This window comes from Sander vitreus, chromosome 17, assembly GCF_031162955.1.
Source record: "Sander vitreus isolate 19-12246 chromosome 17, sanVit1, whole genome shotgun sequence".
NCBI classification, from domain to species: Eukaryota; Metazoa; Chordata; class Actinopteri; order Perciformes; family Percidae; genus Sander; species Sander vitreus.
Window position 1 is genome coordinate 25,424,443 of NC_135871.1, and position 27,727 is coordinate 25,452,169.

At 41.7% G+C, this 27,727-nt stretch overlaps 1 protein-coding gene across 9 annotated transcripts in view; it reads right to left on the reverse strand.

The window, feature by feature from the left end:
- ehbp1 (EH domain binding protein 1) overlaps positions 1–27,727 on the reverse strand; it is a 152,868-nt gene that overhangs the window by 51,683 nt on the left and 73,458 nt on the right. For 8 of the 9 annotated variants that reach the window (XM_078272660.1, XM_078272656.1, XM_078272658.1 and 5 more), the window contains 5 exons: positions 23,125–23,303; positions 22,392–22,440; positions 13,458–14,258; positions 11,631–11,672; positions 11,300–11,446 (listed from right to left, as the gene is read on the reverse strand). In XM_078272660.1, coding sequence (XP_078128786.1) covers positions 11,300–11,446; positions 11,631–11,672; positions 13,458–14,258; positions 22,392–22,440; positions 23,125–23,303 — 1,218 coding nt within the window. The remainder of the gene's footprint in view (positions 1–11,299; positions 11,447–11,630; positions 11,673–13,457; positions 14,259–22,391; positions 22,441–23,124; positions 23,304–27,727) is intronic. The other variant, XM_078272653.1, reaches the window with a different exon arrangement.

The window sequence follows — 27,727 nt, forward strand, 5'->3', positions numbered from 1 at the left end:
TGGTACCCAGGCATAAATACACAAATGTCCAAGACAAGTCATTTTGATAAGACTAAGTCATTTACAGACAAATAAAAGGACACAAAAAAGGTAAAAAAAATTAAATAAATAATTCAAAGTTGGTCTAAAAAGCAGATTACGTTATAAGAGAGCATACTGATTCAAAAAGTTTTCAGGCTGTTCAGTCGTGATATTTCTAAGACTGGAGTTGTTGCAGCCAAAGAGAAATTCACTGCAGAAGTCAATTCTGGATGAGACAACGGTGAAAAATACTGTTTTGAATCCTGCCTGCATGATTTAAGCCTCTGTGACAAAAACAACAGAAGTAAAGAAGTACACAAACTAACACAAACTCCATCTTGCACAAACTCGTCTCACACAGCTCAACCTAAGCACAAACAACTACACACTCTAAAACTCCACCTTGCTCCCCCTTCTCCCAAACATACACAACCACATATGACCCAAGGGAGAGTGAAGCTGTATTTCTCTGTCACTGTTCTCCCTCCCTGTGGTTTCCTGTTAATCAGGCTTCTCCATATTGAGGCAGGGGTTTTAGGGCTGGCCTATTGAAGCCGCCCATTTATCCATTAACAAAACAAGCAGCGCCCGCTAATGAGCTACATCTCTCCATTTCCATGTCAATTGTTTGTTTGTAGCCATTGTTAGGCTGGGACAATGGGGCTATATTGTAAATGACGGCAACCCTAATGCACTGTGTGTGTGTGTGTGTGTGTGTGAGAGAGAGAGAGAGAGAGCCCAAGGGGGTGCCCACGGGTAGAAGGGAACACACCTTAGAGAGAGACTGATAAAGAGAGAGAGAGACAGACAGAAAGATAAAGAAGAGAGTGTGAAGGGGACCGAGAGGAAAACGGATGTTGACACTGCTTGTAGAAAAGTATTGTGTGTCAAAGCATCACAACACTTCTTTCCCAGCTCTCATTCAGCACAAATCCAGGCAACAAAGAAGGGAATTATTATCTGAATGAAAATGGGAGTTGGTATCCTTAAACTTTTTTTCTGTTTAGCACTTTTCAAAACCCAAGTTACAAAGTGCTTTACCAGACAAAACCAAATACACCGATAAAAAAAAGACAAAATCAACCTGTTATAACAACTAAATCTTGGACATTCAATGGTAAAGTCAAGCGTCACAACTAGATTACCTGTGGCATGCTTGACATCGACAAAGAGAGAGCTCAATTTTAGGTGGCTGACAGAACTTTGAAGGCCAAATAAATTGATTACTTCGATTCATTTTGCTGTTGGACTAACGTTAACATCCAATAAAAATGCTAAAATATGAGAACAGCATTTTATATATACATTATTGGTAACCAATACTTTATATAAAATGTTGGTCTCTACAGGTAATCTAGTTGTGATTAGTTTTAATCAATAATATAGTGATATATTATGCTTGCTGTGTTGTCTTCTTCCAATATTTCTTTCCATCCTCACTTCCTTCTTTCTCACTATGTTTTCTGTGCAGTTGTCTCCCTGCTTTTATAAATGCAATATGATAACCAGTAATGTCACTGATGGCCTTGCGGCTATGGACTAGTTCTGATATCCAATCTGGCCTTTACAGATATGGATACAACTACCAATTTAAGTGTGCCTGTGTGTTCTATGTATATACACACATTCAGCTCGGGCCCCAACACACTCCAAAACATCCCACTGCATTATTGTTGACGGCCATTTTGGGGACACGAAATTGACTTTGCCTATCCAGAGGCTAGGATTAACGCTATAGAAAAATGCATCTGACTAGCGCCTAGCTCGGTCAGCTACAGAGCCGCTGATTAGAAAATATGAGAATGTGTTTGGAAGGAAAGACGAGGAATGGAGGGGAGAGAGGCTTTTTGTTGTGTAAAGGACAATGTATGACATGATCTAGGATCAAATCTTTCTGTAGCTGAATATACTTGTGTGTGTGATTTTAAAATTGTTAAAACTGGAATATGTGTCCTTTTTAGATGTATCATAAAAGGCATAAGAGATTCAACTATAGGAACTGAAATGATAACTTGAGGCGGAACAAATGTTAATTTGGTTTTTGATCATCAAACAAAAAACACTTTGTGCACAAGAAGCTCAGACACCTAAGTAATAAACCGTGTCCCACAGGGACATTACTTCCATACAGCATTTTAGGTACTTTAAAATTCCATCTCTTTTTTCGGACCTATTGAGATTTGATGTCTGTCACCCAACTGTTACCGAGACTGACATCCCAATTACAACTTTGTTCTGTCGGAACACGATATGTCAGAAATTTTTTTAGCTCATAGGGGAGACTTGTTGACCAAGTGGTGATGAAATGCCATCTAGTGGACATTACGCTAAAACAAATTGATGACTACGCTCACTATTTCCATCTTGGAACATGGCGATGGGTATTATACGTAAAAACACAGGCATCCCTTTTTTTTTGGCAGCGCAGCACACCCACAACCAGCGGATGTAAAAGCCATGGGGGACACAACTTTGAAAAAAAAGAAAAGCAGAACGCACAAACCAACCAGCCGCGTCGTTACGTGATCAAAGCCAGGAGGAGAGAAAGCTTGTCAGCTGGTGGTCAGTGGGTCGCACTGCTTCAAGAATGAAGACTCAAGAGGAGAAGAGACTTTTCTTTTTTAAACGGCGACAGCAAGAACAATTGTGTACTGTGTCTTCCATTGACTGCTGGGAACCTCCAGGGGAAGAGAGGCTAAACGCTTGAGTGCGAAGCTGAGACAGAGGGCTCCTCTGTGGGCTTGGCGTCGGGTGAGGACCCCTCTCTGCTCTGGAAGCTCTCTTTGAGCAGGGGGAGCAGGTTGTCGCCTTGGTTGCTCTTTTCTGGGCGAGGAGAAAGGGGGAGGGAGGGCACGCACCACTGGTCATGTACAGAGACCTGGCGTGGGCACAGAGTGATGCCACATAAACACACACACACACACACACACACACACACACACACACACACACACACACACACAATCACTATCTAAAAGGGGTTGCCAACCTCCCAGATAGCCAGCCAGTCTGGCAGCCAGTCATGCAGTTCCAGACATTTGTCATGACAGGCTAATTCACAGTCAAGAGGTGCTTTAGGTCTCTATCTTGACCAGAGACACACACACACACACACACACACACACACACACACACACACACACACACACACACACACACAAAAACATTGTTTCAAATGCCAGCATGATGATCCAGACATGATGCATGTAGAACCTAATTTAAAGCCATCCTACCACAACAACAAACACACGTGACAGTACACAACTACATGTCCATGTATATTTGTTATTTTTAATAAAGTGCTCTATAAATGAATTGACCGGACTTATTTTACTCATAATATTAGTAACTATTACTAATACAAGAACACAGTTAAACATATACTGGCTTTTTAAAAACCATACCATATGTCTACCTTCTGAAAATCCTTACCAGGAAAGTACATAAATATATAAGAGAGAATTAAATATCCCAAACTAGCTTCCTGTTTACCAAAGCAGTTCGCACAACGACTTATCACTATATTTTACTTTATTTTAAATGAGACAAGAGTTGATTTCAAAATTAACAACATATTTCACACATATGCAATATTATCTTTGGAAGAGCATTGGTATTGTAAACAATTTAATTTACTAATAAAAAAAGAAAATAAAAACACATTGCTTCTGCTGGTCTCCATAATGTGCCCCCAGGTCAGGTTGGAAAAGATGATTGATGGTAAGGTGGGAGATATGAACAAACAAGGAAGCAATGGAGTTTATGGGAAATGTGGTCTTCAGTTTAAAACCACCAGAGGCTTCCAATTCAACTCAAATATTTGTGGATTCTATATCACGTGTACCAAATTTAGTAATCTATTACTTTCTAAACCCCTTATTGCTCAAATTTTGGAAACAGAGCAAGAGAGAGCGAGAGCAAGAGAGAGAGAGCGAGAGAGAGGAGCTTATCGGCTGGCTCCAGACGGAGTGCGCGGATCAATGGGCATGCTAGGCCCACAGCGATCAATGCATTTGATAAAGAATTAAAGAAGAGCCACTGTACATGACTATCAAAGAACCAGGACACGGCCTAATTATGATTCGACGGGTGCGTGCCCATGATACGGGCCTGTCTGTGTGTGTGTGTGTGTGTGTGTGTGTGTTATTATATGGATATAAATATAAATCTCTGAGATGTCAGTGTGGAAGTGGTGTGAAAGTACAGGCTGTGTACCTCTGTGTCAGTGTATACAAGTGTGTGTGTGTGTGTGTGTGTGTGTGTGTGTGTGTGTGTGTGTCTGAATGGACGTCAGACTGTGTGTGTGTTTTTCGGTCAGAGGTGTGATGTTGCTGTGGTTTGAGGTTATGAGGTTATGTGTGTGTGCGCCTGTATACGTTTATGATGTGTACTTGTTAAATGAGGGGGAGGAATGTTTTTATAAAAAGGGATAAGTCACAAATGATTAGGTGCTTTACTTTCATTTTTTTTATTTTATTTTTATTGTATCAATGTTTGTGTTATATGGTGTATTGTATGCGTCTTCCTGTTTAGTATCCTGTGTGTATTTGAAAAAAAAAGGCCTAAATAAATGTGCTATTCACAGCCATGGCATTGGTCCATGCTATGTAGTTGTCCCTATGAAAATAAACGGGAAAAAATAATATTATTTTGACACTGTTGCAGCAGCGCATGGGTGCAAATGTAAAAGGGCACAGTGCCAAACACTTCAAATGGAGTGCATTTGACAGAGAATATTGTTTGCATTTGTAGGAATGAAACAAATATTGATGTGCTGAATGTGTGTCACAAATTCACAGTACAGAGGTGCGTGTGTGTATGCAAAATCATGCTGACATTTTCTTGAGCAAATACGTTTGTGTGTGTTCGAGGTTCTGTGTATACGTGGCATCATATTTGTTCTCAGCACTCTGTGTGTGTGTGTGTGTGTGTGCGCGTGTGTGCGTGCGTGTGTGTGTCTGTCTAACAAGAGCACTTGTACTGTGGGACAGGTCGAACAGGTAGAGTGAAACACAGAGACTACAAAAGTCAGAGGAGCTCGTGACTCAGACAGGCGAGTAAGAGGGGAGGTTTTGCCCTTTAAATAGACAGGATAATTACTGGTGAGAGAGAGACAGAGAGGTGGAGAGAATGCGAGAGAAAAGGGAGAATTAGAAAAAGGCAGAGACAAAAAAAGGTGACCAAAAAAACACAGGTAACCTGTAACTGCACAACATCCTTTACAAGGAAAAAGGGGTCAGTGTGTGGACTTCACTCCAAAATAAGTTTGCTCCCTTTTGAAAAGGCAGACTTTGACATTGTTCATCAAGAAGAGCAGAATCATACAGAGGACTTTTGCTACTTTTGAAGACAGATCCATCTGTTTTGAAAGTAGTGACTGATACATTTAGAGTTCAGTTTTGCTTAAATGCATATATGACCTTTTCAAATGTTGCATATGCATTACATAAGTTATTTTGAAATTGTTTGTGTAATTGCAGTGTTTTATTTAACCTTAGCCCCTTTTTGACTCCAGCAACCTTTCCAGGACCCTGATTTCCTGAAAAGGTTGCTGGAAAAGTTCAGTTCAGGGGCAAAGGCCCCCCCCCCCACCCGCTTCAACTTGTAAACAGCATCCTTTTAGACTGCATGCATGTCCTGGTAGTCGCTAGGGGTCAACAGGATTTGGAAGTGAAAGATATTTTAATGATATTGACATTTAAATGTTTTGTAGCTGATTTCTTCTTTTATCTGTAATTTGTCTAATTTTCCTAATGTTTACACATGTTCAGATGCAGCTGAAACACGAATACAAATGCACAATAGGGACATTTGGTTTCTGACTTTCTCTGAAGTTTTGGGTCTATTTAGTCAACAAAAAAAACCCACACGTGTGAACACATTTCAAATTTCAAATCAACACTCAATTCTATGTCACAAACACACACATGGATAGAGTAAATTACATTTTCCATATAAACTAAAGTTAATTCTTTAGGAACTTAGAAAAGTGGTGGGATTACTGTGATTTCATTTGCAATGAACATTAAATACTCTCTCGTCTGAGGACTTCATCCTTTATATTTTATCAATACAAAAAAAGAGAGAGACCCGGGCTACAGGGTGGACGTGAAAAACATTTGGCACTTCCACTTCAGATGTGAACACGAGGCATGTGATAACTTGACAAAAGAAAGAAAGAAAGAAAGAGAGAGAGGTACATGTGTTCAGAAGAGGTATGCAAGTGTGTGTGTGTTACAGCTTTCCTCTCTGATGGCTTGATCAGCTCTTGTGATGCAATTGAGAGAGCTGTCTTTCTCTTGCTCGTTCACACACACACACACACACACACACACACACACACACACACACACACACTTTAGAGACTGCCTTTGATCTCCACTCCAGCCAATTCAGCATACCCGCACACTTTAACGCATGCACGCACGCACACACACAGTCCAAAGAAACTGCCCACCAAACTATTTAGTTCCATTAAGGGCAGATTCTTCAAAAAGAAGGGAGAAAGCAAGAGAAAAGGAGGGGGGTTGAAGGTAGAGGAAGAAGAGAAGAGGAAAAAAAGGGAGAGCTAGGAGAAGAAAGGGACGGCAGCAGCATTAAAATGAGACCTGGAGAAAAACTATTACTGCTGGGAGAAAGTTGAAAAGGAGAGAGGACAGGAGGAGGAGGAGGGTAGGAAAGGACAATGTGTGGACAAAAAAGGAGAGCACACAAGGCCATATTTGCATTTTTGACAGAGGCATTTTTGTATTTGCTGAAAGACAGCCCTTCACTGGTGGCCATCTCAATTATGGATTGCAATTAAAATATTTATATTCTGGAGTTGTAAGATTCTTAAATGCTTACAGGATTATGTTAGATTAGATTTCTTTATTTTAAGTCTCTCAACACTGATATTAACTCCTGTTTCTTTGTTGTAGTAAGTTGGCTGCCTGCATGTGCCACCTTTCAAAAGTTCCCCTTTCCACTTGTCCAGTGTTTAGCAATTCGGGCCAACAGTCAGGTAACAAGTAGCCTGTTACCATTGTGACGCATTTGTTATAATCACTTGGATGAAATGCAGTACAATCAGAATAACTCAGACATAATGTGTTTTTCATTTTTAGGGACCTTTAGGAATGCAGAGGTTCAGCCAGAGGGCTTTGATTTTGGCCACCAGTGACACAAATAAATGAAAGAAAAAGAGAGAGGAGAAAATTAGGACATGAATGCAGTCAAGTCAGGATCAGACGACAGACAGCAGATGGGAGTAGATGACAACACCCACAGGTCACAACAGCAGAGACCCAGGAGTCCCCTCCACTTGTAAGGAGGAGAAGAGGGGGCAATGAAGGGGGTTGGGGTGCTGGTCGGCAAAAATCAAACGGGACCCAATTATAGGAATCACAACGAGTCAGTGAGCAGGGAAACTCTCTTACCTGGAAAACACCAAGGCATTTGCGTGCACTCTCAAATGCATACCACAAGCACACACACATGCACATGCGCACGCACACACACTCACCCTCTCACACACACACACACACACGCAAGTGCTTAAAAGAATGCAAAAGTGCACATGTGCTATATAATTGCACACAGTACACACATATTTTTGCACAGAAACACACACAACAGCATACACTTCTATGTCCACATGCACACAAACACACTTCTCCCAAACCTAGTGTGGATAATTAGCCTGGCCAGGCCGGTGTGAAATTACTGTTCTCATCTGCTAATGGATGAGAAGACCTGAAGCGAATAGACACAGACACACACAGACACACAGACACACACACACACACACACACTCTATTAAAATAATAATAACAGTGGGAAAGACTAAAAGAGCAAAAGAAAGACAAACAAAAATTGGGCAACTGCAATAAGGATAAAATGAGAGAATAAAGTCCTTGTCCTACATATTTTTAGGAAAGCTCATTAATTACCCATCTGGCTGCTGTGTGAGTAGGGGGTGGTGACATTACAACATTACAAGACATCTGCACAGTGACTAATCATAGAAGGCCACCTATGAGGAGGAGGAGGAAGTGATGGGCACAACACTGTTAGTACTGCTTGATCATCAAAGACCACAGAGAGTAGGACGGACAGCAAGACAAGATGGAGAGAACAGGAGGATGAGATGTGGCGGAGAAAGACAAAGGGAAGGCAGAAAAAGAAAAAATATGAGGTTGAAAAAAAATAGACAGAGTGAGAGAGAGAGAAAGTGACTGAGAAGACAGGGAGGGAGAGGAAGAGAGAAAGCTGAACCTGTGACCTTAGATGAAAGAACCAGTCACTGTGGGCTACAATTAGGGATGGCAGGAGGGAGAGCATAGGTCAAGAGAACAGGGCTACACACACACACACACACACACACACACACACACACACACACACACAACATTGTTTTGCATCAAGCTACATAACGATGGCAGTCACTCTAGCTGTAGGTATTATGAATAACAAATTGTACAGACCTAACTGTTGTCAATATTGTGTGGTGCTACTAATGCAGTCATACGTCGGTCAGCATATGTATTTGATTTATCACATTTAGAGGGAGGGAAGTTCTTGAATAAACAATATTAACAAAAAACTATAGACCTGATGTTATTCCTGTAAATATAACGATGTAAAAAAACAGCACAAGAATTAACAGAAGAATTATTGTCCTAACACTTCTCTGTAATGTTTATGTGTTGCGCCTTCCTTTGATGGTGTTTAAAAAAGTTCAAACACAACTGAAAAGGGCATTTCTTTCTCAGGTTTTGAAAAAGGTATGGTTTGGATGAAGATATATGCTATGGAGAGAGGTGTGAGGGAGCTGTTTCTGATGAGCACAAGCACAGGTGTATGTTGGGAGACGGAGTTTATAGTACAGATATATGAAGCACTGCTTACAGAGACGTTTATTATTTTTAGTGGCTGGGGGGAATGATATTAAAGAGGATGAAAATAATAATTTGCAGAAAGACAGCTTTCTTACCAATTGCTGTTCAGGAGATGATTCACCTATTCCGGTGGGCAAGATTTCCCACCAGTGATCATACCTGACCCAAAAACCTCAATTAGAAAAAATGCTCTTATTCTGTTTGGAGAATTAGTGCTGCAACTAACTATTATTCTGCAATTAATGATTCGTTTGCTTATCACTAATCTTTCAATATTTCTTCGACTGATGGCTAATTGTACTGTCCCATAAAAATCATAACTTTTACAGCTTTGAATAAGACATGAGTTTAGTTAATAGATTTCAAACTAACTGATTTGTCATTTGTGTTTTGAATGCTACACCCCCAAAAACAGCTAATGTAGCCCCCTCCTCTCCCTCGGCCCAAATCATTCTGTTGCTCACACATTAGCCACTTCCCTGGAAGAATGAAGCTGGCTTTAATTGAATTAAATTATACCTTATGCATGCTAAACCGCAAAGCACCTACTTAGACGGATGGAGAGTTAAATGGGAAAGGCTTGGGCCTCTCCAGCTGATAACACACACACACACACACACACACACACACACACACACACACACACACACACACACACACTAATCAAAGCAAGACATCAAGTAATCTAATCTGAATCACTAACAATTATCAGCACATTGGCCTCAAGGCCAGTCGTATTCCTTTGATCAATGTTTTCTATTAAAAAAAGTGTAAACAATTCAATATCTTCCTCTCGCCCCTCCTCCTTTCCCTCCTTCCTTTATGCATGGGAGTAGTGTGTGTGTGTGTGTGTGTGTGTGTGTGTGTGTGTGTGTGTGTGGGGGGGAGGAGGAGAGAGAGGGGGGAGGGGGGGGTTATTAACCAATTGTCCTTGGAAATGAGTAAGGAAATCAGGAGGAGATGGAGAGAGAAAGCGGAGGGTTGGGTCTGGCTACTTTAAGGCGCTAATCTAAGTGAAGTCAGCCATCTTGCCCCACAACAAAGGACAGAAGAGGAGCTTGTTTTTGTCGCTAAGGAAATATATCGGCACTGCAACAGCTTTGAAAAACTCTTTTAATTTGCTTTCTTTCTCTGAAGACTTTTAACACCACCAGTCCTTGGAAGTTCCTCATTTATTTTCTCAGATTATGCCAAAATTGTTATTCCTGTGGCCTGCATACAGACTTGTACACATACATTTGCATGCCTACACACTGAAAAACACTTATGCACACAGACACACACACACACACACACACACACACACACACACACACACACACACACACAGTAAAGACCATCTAATTGAAGGGCATATATATCTCTTTAAGGATTCAGGCAGCAGGGGCATGCGGCTGCTGCCTTTTAGATATCTCATTACCAAAGGGTATTTATTTAATTTTACCCTCAAATCCGTTGTCCTCACAAGACCATTTTTTTCCTTATCCCCCTTTCCTTTCTCTGAAACATTTGGAAACGTCACTGAGGATTTGACAACAGTGCTTTCCCAGGGTAACTCCTGGTCCATCAGTGTGCACCCCCCATCCCAGTATATTATGTTCAGTGGAGCGTGCTCGGTTCAGAGCTGGCAATTTCACTCACTTCTTCTTTAGTTTAGTTTGCTTCGGAACAGCGATTCCCACCCCCCTTTACCGTGAATGTACTTTTGCTGACAGGTGTTTGTGTACAACATTTACTCAGTGTTAGGGGAAGTTGAGGGGACAGCACATTTAGTCGGGATGTCATAAAAATTGTGCAGAGTCAAGATGACCACGGAGAGAGACTGAAAGAGAGAGTCAATCCACACTTCGGTTTTTCTTACTGACATGTTCAGGTTGTGATGTTCAGCAGTCCATAAGAGAGTCTGAGCAGAAGTTAATAAGGAAAAGTATTCTCTCCTTCTCAAAGCATTTTAATACAGTAGACTGCCAGAGGATGAGACAGGCTTTTCCAGCATGTTGCAAGTGTAGTGAGCAGCGAATAGAGAACTGTGGAAGTGACATGAGGGTGTTGAAGAGGCTGGTGGTCACTCTATTAGTTGTTCCGGCACACTGAGGCAATTCTGTACAACATTCCAGTGCACGGAGCAAAGAGGCAGGGACAGACAACTCAAACTCAGGTCAATCTTTACTAACTACACACAGACGAGGTCAGACAGACCTGCCCCCTCCTCAGAAACCTGAAGACCCAGACTGACCCAAACCGAGCCTCAGGTAGAGACTTTGTCAATTTTGTGGTCATTTTAAGATGGGACAGACAGTATCTGAGTAAGCATTGTCAACGATTTCAGTCCCAGAAAAACAAACACACACACACACACACACACACACACACACACACACACACACACTTTGACTTACATCGCAGACATTTGTGGCACTGTTTGGTGCAGTGACGGCTGAGTTGGGGACGTTCTTGTTGCCTGCCTTCATTGCAGCATCTCTGCGGGCCTGCTCCAGGAGAACTCTGGCTCTCTCTTTAAGCTCCTCCTGACGAGACAGCACCTTCTGTGTGCAACCACAGGGCATTAGGGTGATGACATAAAACAATGCTAATGACTGGGTGCAGTTCATTTCTAATAAAACTGTGTAAAAGAAATGTGTGCTTGTAGACTCTCACACATTCATGTTTACGAGTGTAAGGTGTTTGTTCACATATGTAGCCTCTTACACTCTTCAAAATTGTACTCACCTTCTCAGCAGGGGGACTTGATACAGGTGCGGCTGTTGGCTCCTTTGAAAGAGAAAATAACCCAAATTAACTACAGGTGTTTAGCCAAATACCAAAACACCTCTAGATTTGCAGTCAGAGTTACAGGCTTAAATTAAGTATTTTGTCAACACAATGCAACAAATAATGTTGTTTGGACTGGTTTTCCTTAATATATGCTTCTTAACAAATTAACTGACTTGTGTAATCTAGTCAACTATGATGCCTAAATAAGTGACATGCTATGGAAATGAACACATTTTAACAGAGAGTAGTACATTTTCAAACAAACATGTTTCACAATTCCTCCTTGTACAGTGAGCAGGGGAAGGGAGAGAAGAATTAAGATAAGCGGACCTAAATGTAGGAGCAGGATACACGATATACAGGGCCTGCACTTTGGCATTATGGGGCCAGCCTACAAGCCAGGCTCACAGCCCTGTCTGGGTCCAGTGGTGTGGAGAGCATGACGACTTTGACAAGAAAGCAAAACAACCCTAGCCTAAAATTGTATCTGCACGGTAATCCTGGCTGTATTATAAAAGGGGTGCAAAGTGGGCAAACAGAGCTTTTTACATTTGGCTTAGGCCGAGCAATATTACAACCAAGCTGTTTATAGCACTGAAACATGTTTATCCGTTCAACAAGTGAAATCTGGCTTGGGTGCAGGCAAGGATGCATCCCGCTAACTTGATAACAGCAGATCAAAATGGGGTGTCATAGCTGTCATAACCCCCCTGCTGCCCTCCCGCCTGCCCTGTGACCTTTCGACTTGTAAACAGGAAGCGGTAATCTGGGGTTAACCAACGCAGGCAGCAATGTATTCAATGTGTGTTTATGTGTGTGACTGTGTGCGCACACGCATTAAGGTGCGTGTCAGTGCGCGTGTGAGACGAGATGAGGTGTGCTCTGCGCAAAGCGTCGCCACGCCTGAGCAGTCACGGCACCAACTGCCATCAACTGAAGGGATGAGAAATATAATGAAAAATATAATGAAATGTCAAAGCAGGGGGTTCTCCTGGGTGCCTTCTATAGTCGCCACATGTTAAGGGCCCGGCCTCGATGTGTCTGAGTCTCGGCAACAAGACAGGCGACGACAACATCTAATGCAGACGGGAGAATTTCGGTACGGTCATCTCTGCAATGGCATCAACGAGGTCGGGATTTGAAGCTTAGCGAGTGCCAGGAGGGAATGAATGTTCAACACATCCTCTGTCTTATGACTGATGTAGCAGTAAAGGTTTCAATCAAAGCCAGGGTGCAAGGATAAAAACCTGAACAATCCATTTAGGGGCCAGGCAGGTACCTGCAGGTAAACCCTGTCAGAATCTTAATACCTGACTTAAGCAACAAGGCGTGAATTAGTCTACATCGTACACACTGATCCAGAGGTTGTTTAACGTACAGGATTCATAATTAGCTGTGAGATCGTTTAACGTATCTCTTACTGACCCTTAAAGGACCCCTTTAACGATATTCAAAACACTGAAAATATAAGAAATAAAAATATCAATTATTCAGCATGTTAAAAAATGGATGTCTCTCAATTGATGTCTCATACAAAAGTATAGTACAATAGTAGTGAAACAAAGTATGGCACTTTTGAAGAGACAAAATCATAACACTTTGACAGAGAGTAACTTCCCTACTTTAGGAATACCCATAAAAAGATATGTTGAAATAAATATATTTAAATAAAAAAAAAAATATTGTAGCAATTTAGTTACACTCTGGAACTCGATTCTTCTCGTCTATTTACATGTTTAGTGTGTGTTTACCTTTATAATGTTTTTTTGTCTGGGTGTTTACCTGTTTGGGAGGCGTGTCTGTGTGGTTGACTGGAGGAGAGCTGATGTCTGACGCTGGCTCAGACTCCGAGTGACGCAGGCTGGCCCTCTTCTTCTTGATGAGGTCGGCATCCCTGTTATAGGAGAAACCCAGTTTCTGGTGGGGCGGTAAGGCCCCTCTCCTGGTGGGGGACCCTGGGTCTGTACTTCCCTCTCTTCTTTCCTCTCCCACCTCATCCTTCTGCTGTCTTCCCTTCTCCATGTCTCTCTCCACTCTCTGTGGTAACTCGCTAAGGTCTAAAGTGTTGGCTTTGAGCAGATTCCCCCTGTACTCAGAGCTTGACGGCGTCACGTGGGTCGAGTCTGTCGCTGCAGCAGCTAATGCTGTGCGTGGCGATGGGACAGGAGGGGAAGACTGCAAAGGCCTTGCTGCTGGCAAGCTGACCGCTCCTACATCGGCCTTCCGAACCGGCTCCATCACCTCTTCTTTGGCGGCTTTAATGCCATTGGATTCAGTGTTATCACCACCAGCAGATTCAACGGGCTCAGAATTAGCCTGGTGGTGCTGCACGTCGTTGAGTTCAGCATAGAACTTGTCCTGGCCTATGGAGGCGTTTGTATCCGTTTCAAAGTCGCCCACCTTGTAGGTGCTGCGGCTGCTGTTGGCCTCTATCTGCACCACGTTGAGTTCCTCACCGGAGAAGTGGGCCCGGATCTGGTACAGATAGGTCATTACTGTTAGCTTGTCAGGAATGGCCAACAGCACCATGTCTGATGGTTCCAGGAGACGGGAGATACCCAGGCTCGCAAAGCCATCATATGCCTGCCAAAAAAGACACAAACTTTCAATTAGATTCATACCACACAACCACTGTCATGTTACAAGAAGTGCCTACCTGCAAAATTGGGTATAAAACTGAGTTCACTGTTGGAAAAATGGATGGGATGGAAGGGTGACAATGGTTGATGAGATAGGAGAAGTCTGGTTTCTTTTTCAGACATGGGTTGTATTTGGTGCATTGCATGCATGATCTATGTGTGTATGTGCCCATGTGTGTTTGTGAGTGAGAGACACCTTTGGCATGACTGCTGACAGGTCATGTCAGGGATGGTTGTCCCCGATAAGAGATGCAGATACCCCAAGACAGAGCGCTTAATCCCAAAGTGTGTGTGCCTGAGTGTGTGTGTGTGTCCTTATCGCTCCCCTACATCAACCTGCCCACGCTCTCCGTCACGCGTGTAATTGGTCTGATTAGAGTCTGATGAGAAAATACAGGTTTGATAATCAAGCGACACACACGAAACCCAATCCCCCATCACCAGATAGACTGAGACAGAGAGAGAGAGAGAAGGGATGAAAACCATTATCGCAGCCAATGACAGGTAAATAAATAGATTAGCAGCACACACACACACACACAAACACAGAGTCACTACCTCCATTCCTGCGCGCGCACACACCCATAACCTCCCCATCCATCTCTCCCAGGTATCACAGCTTGTATCTGGGCTGCTTGATAGTGTTGATCTAATTCCAACCTGTTGCAGCGCTCGTTTGTTTCACTGCCTCCGTAGATCTACCCAGTCTATCAATCTCTCCCTCTTTCTCTCCGTCTCCCTCTCTGACTTCCAAACACATCCCTGTGTGTTTTTAACCTTTATTTACCCCTGGAATTGTTTTGAAGAGCCTGCTTACTCTTTTTCAGCCCTGTCCTGCTTCAATACAATTTTCTTACATTTATTTATCTAGAAAAGGGGTCCATTGAGCATGTATGATTTTTCATTAAGTCTCTGCTTTGCATTCATCCAATACATCTTGGAGCTTCCTTGAAAAAACTACTGTCTCTAAGTGACGGCCCCTGAGCAATTTCAACTTTAAGGAAGGGCTGAACTGTAACTTCTACGAAAGATATTGACTGTGTGCGCTGTGTCTGTAATAACTCTATTTGCCACCTACTGCACCATATTATCTTCTCGCCATTTTATTTGAGTGTTGATAGATGTGAAAATTACAGTCAAAGCTGGATTTATAGTTCTGAGTTAAGGCGTTACAGCGTAGTTATAGTGCCTACACACATAATTGCCACAGCTGACGTGCACCTACTCGAAAAATCGGGGCTACAGCAGCTATCGAGATATCACATAGGAACTAAAAGAATAGTGATTGGTGAACGTGGGTTGCTTGTGTTTGCTTTTATAAGTATCTGAAATAAACGCAATATTAGTTAGTTAAAGAGAGACTCAGTAGTCTTCTGCTTTTTAGTAACATACATTCACAAAGGGCCATTTCCAAACCTTCTGCTTACCATGATGGCCGCTCTCTATGACAATGAACGAAATAATGAAAAAATGGCCATTGCTCGACAATAGCCTCCTATTCAGTAATGAGACAGAGAAGTTACTTGGATGAAATTTCAGTTATTTAAGTACATGTGAAGGCCACCGTTTGTTTATATTTAAAAGCGAATGAAAGAATGTAAACACTGATAGCATGGAGAATAAACTTAAACACGATACAGTCTGATTAAGTTTCACACATTTGTCTAATTTTGTGGTGGAGCTTTCAACAGGTAATTCCATGTTGAACTATTAATCAAAACCTACACCATAGGCACCTACGGCGGGATTGACGTGTAGCCCTTTGACTTTAAGTTTTATATGTTTAAGTTTTAGGCAACAATACAATGTCAGTGATGGCTCAAAATCCTGATCTGTTGAGTGTTTATTATGTGGAAAGTGAACGAGGAAGTGATATTGGACACAGCTCAGAAAGCTCTGTTTAATAAAGTCAATCTTATTTCTCCAACTGTATTTTTTTTCTAACTGGTGACACAAGAACAGAAGGATGGAAATGGAGAATAAAAAGGTGGTTTAACTGAGGGATGTTTCTCAATTTACAATCAAGTGTGATGCCTTTTGTTAGGAGGAGTCTTTTTCACTCTCACCTCTTTTGTCCCTTTCTATTGATGGAAAGTATGTGTTTGTGCTTGCAGAGACAAGGCCAGAAGAAAGAACAGGCGGCGGGAAAAAAGAAAAGGGAGAACAGAGAGGAGTTTGCCTTTACAGCGAGCCTGTTTAAGTCCCCCCCCCTTTCCCTGGCAGAAAGTGAGTGTGAAAGAAAAAAGAAAGACAGAAAAAACAGAAAAAGAATATGGGGAATAAGAGGGCCTGATTGGGTTTCTAACACGTATTCAGGGGAGCAAAGTGTGCTTACATTGTTCCCCTCTCGCCCAGGGTAGGCTGTGAAAGAGAGCGACAACTTTGCTGCTCAATAGGGACAGAATGAAAGAAGGAAAGAGAAAAGAGCGAGAGTGGGAGAACGTGAGAGCTGTATGAGGAGGAAGAAGAGAGGGAGACTCTGGAGCTGGGTTTTGTTTCAGGGTTGATGTTAGTCTTGACATGCGCTACAGTCTTTTTGACCTCAGTGTCATGATTTATACTTTCTATACCTTTACTTATAGCTTGAGGAGTGCTGATCACGTCATACTGAGACACTGATATTGAGGGACCTGTTGTTTTTACGTGAATTGTTTTCTGCGGTGGTAGCCTACAGTACGTGCCCACGAACTACAGTTAAATCATAAGGCAGGCAATATTTTATATCTTTGTTATTGACAATAGATCGCAAGAAAACACCAAAATCAGCAATGGGTTGGTCTGTCTCTCAATTCCTTAACCTGTCGGTGGCATTCAGCCCATTGCATGCTGGCTCCAACTAAAAATGGTAAGTCATTTAAAAGAACAGTAATGAAGCTCTACGGCACAAAGTAATGACATATATCAGGTAGGGGTGTAACGTTACACGTGTTCGTATTGAACCATTCGGTACGAGGCTTTCGATTAGGCACTCATTACAAACCGAACGATTCGTTGGACTAATCCTATTTCATTTAGAAATAAAAGAGCTTAAATTGTGTGAAATATAATGTTCTCAGTGACGCTGCACTCAACAAGGCAGCCCAAAAGACGTAACATGCAACGTGTTGTCTGCCCCTCCCACTCCCAAAGAAAAAGACTCCATTCCAGTCAGGCATGCTACGCTGAACTAGCTCCATGCAATATGGCTAGTAACGTTAATGTGACTATTACCAGACCAGAATTAGAAGATCCTCCAATAACCAACAGGTCTGGCGTTTGGAGCCACTTTGGTTTCCCTGTAAGTTATGAGGGTGAGGGCAAGACAGTGGTGGATAAAAACATTTCAACTCATGTACGCCGACATCACCTGAGTGTGTCAATAACTGGAACTAGAAGAAAACAAGAAGCAACACACACACTACAAACTATCCCAGCAGCATTTAAGCAGCAATTTCCAACTGATTCAAACAGGGCAAAAGACATCACTGTACATTTCTAGCCGCGGGTATGAGACCCTACTCTGTAGTGGAAAACGCAGGTTTTATGAACATGGTTAAAGTAATTGAGCCCCGTTACACTATTCCTTCACAAGCCCATTTCAGCCAGACCGTAATTCCTGCGTTGTTGAAATAGAGAACCAATTGTCCGAAGCACTAGCTGTTGCCCTGACAGCAGACGGCTGGACGTCAAGGGCTACACAAAGCTACCTGACTGTAACAGTCAGTATTTTTTTTTATAAAAAGGAGCTGTTTTTGTTTTATATGCTGCTAAGAAGACACCCCAGCTCTGTCATTGTTCAAAGTAAAAAAAAAGATCATACTTAATAAAAAAAATTGTAAAAATCAAGTAAATTTCTCTGGCATTTCTTTCTTTTTGCTGTAACGAAAACGTACCGAACCGTGACACCACTGTCTCGTATCCAACCAAACCGTGAATTGTGTGAACCGTTACACCCCTAATATCAGGCTTTGGCTATACAGACAATACTTATTAGTTGAATCAATTCATCGTTGGTTTTGGTCTTTTTGTTGGATTTGATGACAAAAAGAAAAATATAGATTATTACCAGAGTTTAAAAATCTTGTATCCTTCTGGTAAGAAAAAGGATAATTGGATCATTTTCCCCTACTCACAAAAATTCATCACTTGAAATATTATGCCATCTAAAAAAGTTATCTGTCGAACCGTGATCTATGATATAAGATCTCTGGAAAGATGAGAGCACAACTGTCAATATTATCATTTATGGCGTTTTAATGGAGTCATATCATATTTTTTTTATGTCATACATATTGTTGAAGTTCTGGTTTTCCTTGTATGTGTTTTGTAAAGCACAGCTTATTGCAATTAGTTTATTTTATTACTGATTTTGCATTTTCATGATGTATATCCTTATAAAAAAGTAACTGGTAATTATTTCAAATCACCAGCCAGCCCTACTGCTTGGTTGATAACATTTGAAACGAGTCTGTCAATATAATTGATCTTCTGTATTTCTCAACAATGACTGATTAGAGCATTTTAGTCCAATACGAAGATCATGTGTTTTGGGAACATATCTGGTTTTCTCAATTTCCGTCATCCAGCTGACAAAGCTTTTGGTTTAGACTAAATGTCACTGTCGCCTGCCCCGGGCCGCGGCTCCCTGCTCCTCCTCCACTCCCTCTCGGTGACTGACAGCTATCTATTGTTGTCAATCATCAACACTACCCCTCCCCTTAGCCCAACCCCTCACGGTTGTGCTCAGGGAGCTTTAGCTTGGTGCTACACTATCAGATGGCATGACAAATGACTTCTCCTTGGCTTCAGCAAGCAAGCGCGCGCGCGCGCGCACACACACACACACACACACAAATACACACAAATACACACACAAATACACAAGCGGTCTAAACACACAGGTGATCTCAACATGCAAACTCCTTAAACAAATGGATGAACATGTGACCACACACACAATCATCCACAGACTAGCATACATACACACATCCATTGATAACAGATCATTTCAAAGGCTGTAAGTGTTCTGAATATTCACTTCTCTCTCTTCTTTTTTTTCTGCCCACCCCCAATATTGATTGTCCTTATCTGTCATAATTCAGCACAGTCTGAGCTCATTGCAATCACTCTTCACAGATAGACTGTGAAAGGAGGGGGCATGTCTATCAACTAGCCATGAAAAGCAGAGATAGTTGTCGGTTTTATACCCTTTCCATTTCTGCTATCCATTCAATAAATTCTAATAACTCCTTATAAAGAAACTCGTGGATGGGAAAGAAGTCTCTTTTAAGCACCCTCTTTCATTCTGTTCTTCATACATTCATTTATTTTTTTTTTCATTTTTATTCTTTTCTTTTCCTTGCTTGCTCTTAACCTGCCACACTATGCTGCCCTAGCCTGTGTCCAGCGTGAGTGTTTTCTCTTTCTTGCAGGCAATATCATGAGCACCCTACTCTTGCTCAACACCTTCAGGGTGCTACATAACACCACACGATTCATTACTCCTCTTTCATTTTGCCTGAACCCACTGAGCTTTCACAATCATAGCCACCTACAACACAGAGTGTAATTCATGTAGAATTACTGTATGTAGCACAGCTGGAAACATAGCAACAACATCCAGAGTGCACAGGCCCACAGACATCACATCTCACATGCAGAGAAAATCCATTTACATACAGATTCTATTGTCACTGCACGTGGAAATTAATCTAAGAAGCAGAAAAACGTAGCACACAATGTCAAAGTCTGGCTCATTACAACCTAGGAAAACATAACGCTACAAAATTATCCGTAAATCAATAAGAATTAGAAACTTCACTGGTTGCTAACTTTATCGCCCCTGCTAACTAAAGGTACACACTCAAAACAGTTGAAACGGGAACTCTGATTGGCCAATGCAGCACACATTCATGAACAGGACACTCATCTCCTTAATATTTCACAAAATATTATCAATATATTTATGAAACATTGAAAAGTGGTATGGTTAAATGTATCGTAAATGTAATGTAAATGACATTTTTGCTGCTAAACCTTTCTGGCAGGTAATGTTTTTGTTGGTTTACTAGTTCTTGGTGAAGCAAACAAGATAAACAAAGACATATATCATATGTTTAAAGAGTGTGTAAATGAATCAAAAGACACACTCTACACAATGAAAAATGACATCCAACTTTAAAGACATTTTAAAACCGTTGGATAAAGGAAATCTGGCCTTGCACAATTAAACTTGTCCACATTTAAAAAGGTGTGGACACAGAGCCGACGGCCAAACGTCGGCAGAAAAGGCAGTTGGACCGATCAGTCTCCCCAAATTGGTCAAAAAAGTGCCTCGAACACACCAAAGCGACGAGACATAATACGTCTCCATAACAGCAGGTGGCGCTAATCTGTGTTGTTGCCCAAAAATGAAAACTGGCAGCTGATTGGACGAACGCGTCACGTGGGTCTGGTTTCTCCGGAAATTCAAAGACAGCCCGTCATGACGGCTTGTTCAGAATATGATCTCGTATTGTACTAAAATAGTTCACCGAAACGTGTTTCTGAAAACATTTTAAGAGAGAAATAGGCCGTGCAGTTGCTGAATGAAATGTCTTCATTTCAGATCGACAAAGGTCAGTTTAAAAGATTTTCGTCAGATTTTGAGAGACTCTAGTCACGCTCATTCCGCTCCCCGTTTCCGGGTTAGCACTCTACCAATCAGATGGGTCATTTGAGTCTGACTGCCGGCAGTGCCCGCCCCGCTGATTATACATGTCAAATCGGCCAAAATGAAGGACGACGGCCCCTCGGACGGACGCCGGCACGGAACACACCGAACAGACTCGAGTCACTGACCTCGCCAGACTGTCCAACGGCCGATTATTGGCTCTGTGTGTCCACACCTTAACATGAATTAGCCATGGTTTTACTAGCTTATATACCCAGATTCTTGAGGGCTACATGAGCACGATGGCAAGAGGTGGCAGTTAGCTGATATCTACCTACCGTGTGTCTCCTCTGTGCACTGCAAAGGAACAGCTTGCTTGGCCAAATGTACATCAGCAGCTGGTGTAGAACGTTACAGAGAAGCTGGTCGCAGTGCGCTGGGTACAGTGCTGCAGCTATTCACCAGCTATCACCTTTTGCGGCATATTCCCATATTACTTATATCTAGCCAATTTCTTCAGGGCTACTTGAGCACCTGGAGGGGGGTGAGGGGCAGTTAGCAGATATGGGATTGGGTCTTTCCCTCTCCCTCCACTGTGGTTATTGTCAACAGGGTAGCATTCATGCCTAACAGGGCCACCAGAGGTTATCGCTGAGCCAGAGTGTGTATGAGAAGAGGAAATCAAGCTGCAGGAACCTGACGTATATCGTTCTGTGTAGCCCTCGGGGCCAAAGAGGGGACAGGGCGTCTGTGTGTATATACGTGTGTGAGTGTGTACTATCAGAGTGAAAGGGAAAAATGGCAGTTTGCATTTGTGTGTTCGGAAAAAGTAAAGCCTGAGGGACAGAGTGGAAAATGGTGATGCGTGCTACAGTGCACCTCAAACTGTGAATATGCAGATATGAAGACATAGGCCAAGGTGTGAATGGTTTATTCTGTTGAGCTTTAGGAGTGAGTGCATATTTGTTGGTTGTAATTTGTTAGGAGAGGAAAGGAATGAAACCAAAGAGGTTTTTTTTACGCTTTTACACACATTCAAACAAAACAGTCTAATCAATACAAGATACATATGCTCTTATTATATACACACTGACATCAACACACAATTAGCAGAGTCAGTTTAGTAAGCTCCCAGCAGGCAGCTGAGCTAAGATACAATCTCACCTCTGCCAGGTGAATAACTTATGGCCACGTAGACATTATCACAGCAGGGGGAATGTCTTAGGAACACTGTCATTATAAGATTCTGGCTGTAGTGCATGTGTGATTGTGAGTGCATGCATTTGTCTGCCTTCATGTGTGTTTCCAACCTCCTCCCTCAAATCATGCAACACACAAACACACAATAGCCAGGGATTAATGGCAGATCTCTAAATAAGGCCAAATGGAGATGTGGATGGGAGGGAGCTAAGTGGTGTGAAGGGCCCAGCGGTGGCTTCCGCTTACCTTTTTGTTGTTTTCTTTAATATCCTGAGGATTGAGTGACTTGTAGTCCCTGGAAGAACAGTGGGGAGGGTCGGAGAGGAGGCAAGCACAGAAAAAAAAAGAGAGAGAGAATGGGAGACAGAGAGAGATAGCAGAGAAAGAGGTGTGTTTAAATATGCGTCACATGTAATGGCATTAGAACTGTAACATGCAATTTCATAGCAGTGCAATCAACAGAACTAATAGAGTGGAAAATATGTAAAAATAACACAGTGGAGTGCAAAGGCACATAAGCATGAACACACACACACCCACACACACACCCACACACACAGAGCACGGGTTAGATAAATTATCTTCATGTCTGCTCTCTTAATAGGGCTGCAGGTTTTTCAAATGTTGTACTTTTGAGTGTTAAATACACATTAAATACTAAAAATGTAAGGAATCTCTTTCTCACACACACACAAACACGAAAACGAGATAAGTGATTGCGGCAAACATGCAACTCTGTATTAAAATATGTAAATGACTCTTAATCAAACACTGACAGGGATGATGGATCCAAGGACACAGCGTAATGACAGGTAACTGTGCAAATATGATGCCACGTTACTAAAAGAGGCACATGAAAAGAGTCTTCAACTAATGTGAACATACAAGTCTGGTCCACCTAAATTTGACTCACTGGCCTTAACTCCACCCTTAATACTGCGAAATGTTCTCTTAGTATGAGTGTTTGTGTGTTTCATACATTGTGTCAGGTCTGAAATGGTGCAGCAGGGCGCAGAAGGCCAGCCCATTCCTCCAGGAGGTGGTGAAGTTGGTGATCTTAACCCCGCGGTAGTTCTTGGTGACCTCGCGACACCAGACCAGGAGAGACTGGCTGGCGTTGGGCTTCCCCCCCAGAATTGGGCTTGGGACGGGGCTGGGCTGTAGGCAGAAAAGAAGAAGAGGTTTTGAATATAATATTCCATTTTCAATATATGAAAGGCATCGCTGCAACATGCTGATATCCATTTCATAAATCAGGGCTGTTTTTTGGGTCACACAAGGACAATACACATTAATACGGATTGTTAAAAATGAATAATGCACAGTGGAAAGGCACATCATTTCCTGACGCAATCTAATAAACAACATACATGACTTTAAAGTGTTTTTAAACTGGTAGGACATAATACGCTCTTTTTATTTATTTACTTCTCAATAAAATGTTTTACTTAGAAACCTCCACCCATCCAATTAGCTTGCTATCCTGACATACAATGAGTCGCCACATGCACGCATGCGCATACACACACACCATAATGAAGGGTCATGCACAAAGCAGTGTATGACCGTGGATAATGTAAACATCTTATTAATTAGCTTCGCCTTTGAAGTCTTATCTGGGTCGAAAGCTTTCGCCATTAGGAGCCTTTCCTCTCCCAGACTCCAAATCCCACAAATCCTTGGTGGCGTGGAGACACTGGTCTTCCTCAAACGTCCAGCAGAACCAATGCTATTCCGATTATTCGGCTGGCTATTCACTAATCTGGTTATGGAGCGACAGATATGGGCTAATTCTCTCAGATCGTTTTGGAAAGAAATGGCAAAACTGTCATTGAGATTTGATTAAATTCATTATAGGCCAGTGATCAAAAAGACTAGGAAATGTGTTCAAATATTACTATTATAGGCAAGACAATGACATTACCATATGACAGTTTTCCTTAATTGCATGACACAGTGTGTTTAAGCAGGGCGTCCAAGTTTCATCACGCTTTCTTTGACTTTTAAAGGCTTTAATGTCAATACAGAAAATAAGTTGCAATTTTAAATACTACTGAAAATGTTGGACAATATACTTGACAATATAATTTTGTTAAATTGCATTTAAGACACACTTTGCTTTACTGAACCATATTATAGACTTTTTAAGGACTTTCTGTTTAGTTAACATGACTGAACACACTACCAGACTCGAGACATTAGGAACTGCAGTTAATCTACTCTGTTTCAATTGTGTACTTTCTTGTACAATATAGGCTTAGATGACAACAGCAAAATGCAAATTTCATTATGATGCTGTTCTTACAGCCAGGTGATGTTTAATCTCAAAGCACAAGATGGTTACAGAAGTCAAGACCTTTACTTAACCTTTAGTTGTGAAAAGTGAATGAAGAGATGTTGGTTTTACACAACCTGATATTTACCACCATAACGGGTTAACCCGGTTGTGTAGACACACAGTGAAGGCCTGGAGAAAACACAGCTCACTACAATGTGACTGCCTGAGTCTCAGCCCTGTAACAAGGCTTGTGGTGGCCGACCAACCCCCTCTGTTGGTGGCTTTCTGCTACTGCTAGAACAGGAGAGCAACATTATTATATCAAGGGATGGTGTCTTTAAGCCTTTTGCAGAACCCATGACAACTTGCAAAGGGTAACTCAGAGGAAAAGAAGAAGAAAAAAGGAGGCTTTGTCTTATTTGGAAATTATAAAAATGATGAATAAGATTGGCTTGATGACATCGCTCCAAAGAGAGATGTGCTTAAGCTTAACGCTGAGACGTGTGTAGAACCCCACTACAACTTCATTTTAATATTGTCTGAGCCCAAACTCCACCAATTTTGTTTGGTTTTAAACCTGTGGCAAGATTAAGCATGCCACCCTTTAGACATGCAATTATCCTGATCCTGATTTTATCCAGATTTTAAGATGCTAAAAACAATTGGTTTGTAATGTCAACAGGCAAGAATAAAAGAACAGTACTAAAACAGTAATAGTGAGTAAGCTGTAGTCTATAAGCACTCTTATATCGTCGTAGTTTAACCTGTGACCACAAGCCTGGAGTCTGCTGAGATGCCATAAGGGCCAAATCAGAGAGAGAGACTGGAGGCCATCTCTAATAGCAACTCCTAACCTTTGTACCTGTGTGTGTGTGTGTGTGTGTGTGTGTGTGTGTGTGTGTGTGTGTGTGTGTGTGTGTGTGTATCTGTATCTGTATGTATGTATGTGTGTGTGAGTCATACAGGCCCCTACGGCAGTCTCAGTACAGGGAGACGGTAGCAGGAGCCTGAAGGGCGGACACTTGACATTTCCGGCTCATCTTTAAAAGTGGGCCTTAACCTTTCCCCACAGCTTCCCCAGACACGTTTTAGGCGGCCTCGACAATGCCTGCGTGCCACTCAAACAAACAAGAAAAAGATAAAAAGTCAGAAAGTCATTACCGATAACACGGTCGCATTTACTGTATGTGGATAGGGAGAGGATTGTTTTTTTACCTCAAATAATTTTGTCCTTAACATAAATATATCACTGACTAATCTAACGTAATTTGGGTATTGAGACCAAGAGACCTTAAAAGAAAAGATATACATTTCTCTACATTTTCCGTACATGAGTACATACTCTGCTTGGCCAACTGAACTAAACTTGTTCCTTCAGTTGTCCTGTGTGTGTAGAATTTCAGAGTGGAGTAGTCTTCCTCCAGGCCTTCTCTTTCTGCTTTTTCAAGTGACGGTTGAAAGTAACCGTCTAATTTGAGCGCTCTAATTACCTGGGATTAGAGACCAGGTGCTATTAAAGCAATTAGACACACAGCACACTCCACTGCCGAAGACCCTGCACCCTAGCCGGCGGAAAACACACAAAACACACACACACGGATGACATAGCCAGTGGGATACACAGACTTTAAGGCTCACTCTCTCTCATACACACTCGCCCGCCTATCGCCACACAGGTGTCTTAGCCAACAGAAAACAAACACACACACAAATTAACATGCACCATTATTTGCACTTTAGAAAGTTTTTTTTTTTTAATTCACACACTGCTAACTTCAAATAATTACATATTGAAGTGAAGTTGAGGATAGCGTGTTATTCACTCAACTTTGGGTGCTTTAAAAATGTAGCCGATGTGCATTTAAAAATGATTCTTTTCTTCCTTCCTGACAAACCAGTTTTTTTTTTAGAAGCGACAGGAGCACATGACAGTGACACCACGTTCATCACTACCCCAACTGATGTAATTTTCTCAATCAGCGGCTGTTCCATTACACTCTTTCCAGACAAAGGTTTACAAATGCATCTAGGCACTCAAGCGTTCATATCCCTCAAATATTGAACAAATACCATATCTTTTACAAGAAACTGGCTGCATTTCCTTAAGACACAAACATGGGAGGAGTGAAATTTTCATGAGGAACAGAAATGCACCCTGACTTATCAAACAGTTTGCTGTCTTGCCTAAAGGAAGGTGTGCACATGTATGTATTGTGCATGTGTGTGTGTGTTTGTCTTTTATCTGTCTGTGTGAATGTCACTGGATGTGTGTGTGCAACACTGACACAGCCGTGCAGCTAGCTCAGCTCGAGGGTAGGATTATCAGAGAGCATTGCCTCGGCCCACAAACATTCCATATTAAAAAATGAAAAGGCAACCTTCATTACTATCAGTGGCACATAACCTCCCCTCTTCCTCCTCCTCTGCTACTATTATATACAGCCCTAACAGCCTGGGCGAAAAATACAAGCCACTGACAAGAGATTCCATTATTCCTGATGCCTCAGTGTCAACAACATACATCCGACAGGGCAAAGAAAAAATGGAAGAAGGGAAAAGGATGTGAGAGAGAAAGAAGGGGGGTTAAGCTCACTACAATGCCTGCATGACAAGATAGGAGGAAACCTGGGAATGGAAGCATACAGGTTCCTGTTGGTCCTGGTGTCAGGAGAGTTTTTGGTGTCAGCAATGCGATTTTGGGAGAGTGGGATGTAATTTGAGATCTGGAATCATGGGTAAAGCGAATGAACCATGATATGGAAAATTTGAAAAATGATCGATCTTGGGTCTTGTGAAAAAGAACCATTCATTAACGAAATTAGAAATTCTTGCCCTTGGATCCGGACAATATGCCAATATCTACTGTACTGTATTAGGGTAGGAGTAATTTAAAATACCTTTTAGAGCAACTCAACAGCGACTAACTGTGAGTGCCTCTTCACCAAATATATACATGCCGATGAATGGGTAGGGAACATAGTTTAAGTTTAAAACACTCGCAGCATATGTGGATTACAATACGAACAATATACTTAACATATTTATACAGAAATTATAATAATTTTTACCCCAAAGTTAATAAAAAAACTATATTATATTGATAATATATTGATATATTATTGATTTATTGATATATATCAATTCTTTTTCACTGTTTTTTAGTCAGCAACTAAACAATACTCTTGAGTTAGAAAGACGCTTTAGCAGTGTGGATAGAGCAAACTTTCAGTCTACTTCTAGGTCAACCTGTTGGCCAAAATGAAGATGGCCACATGTAAACAGTCACATAGCATTATATACAATC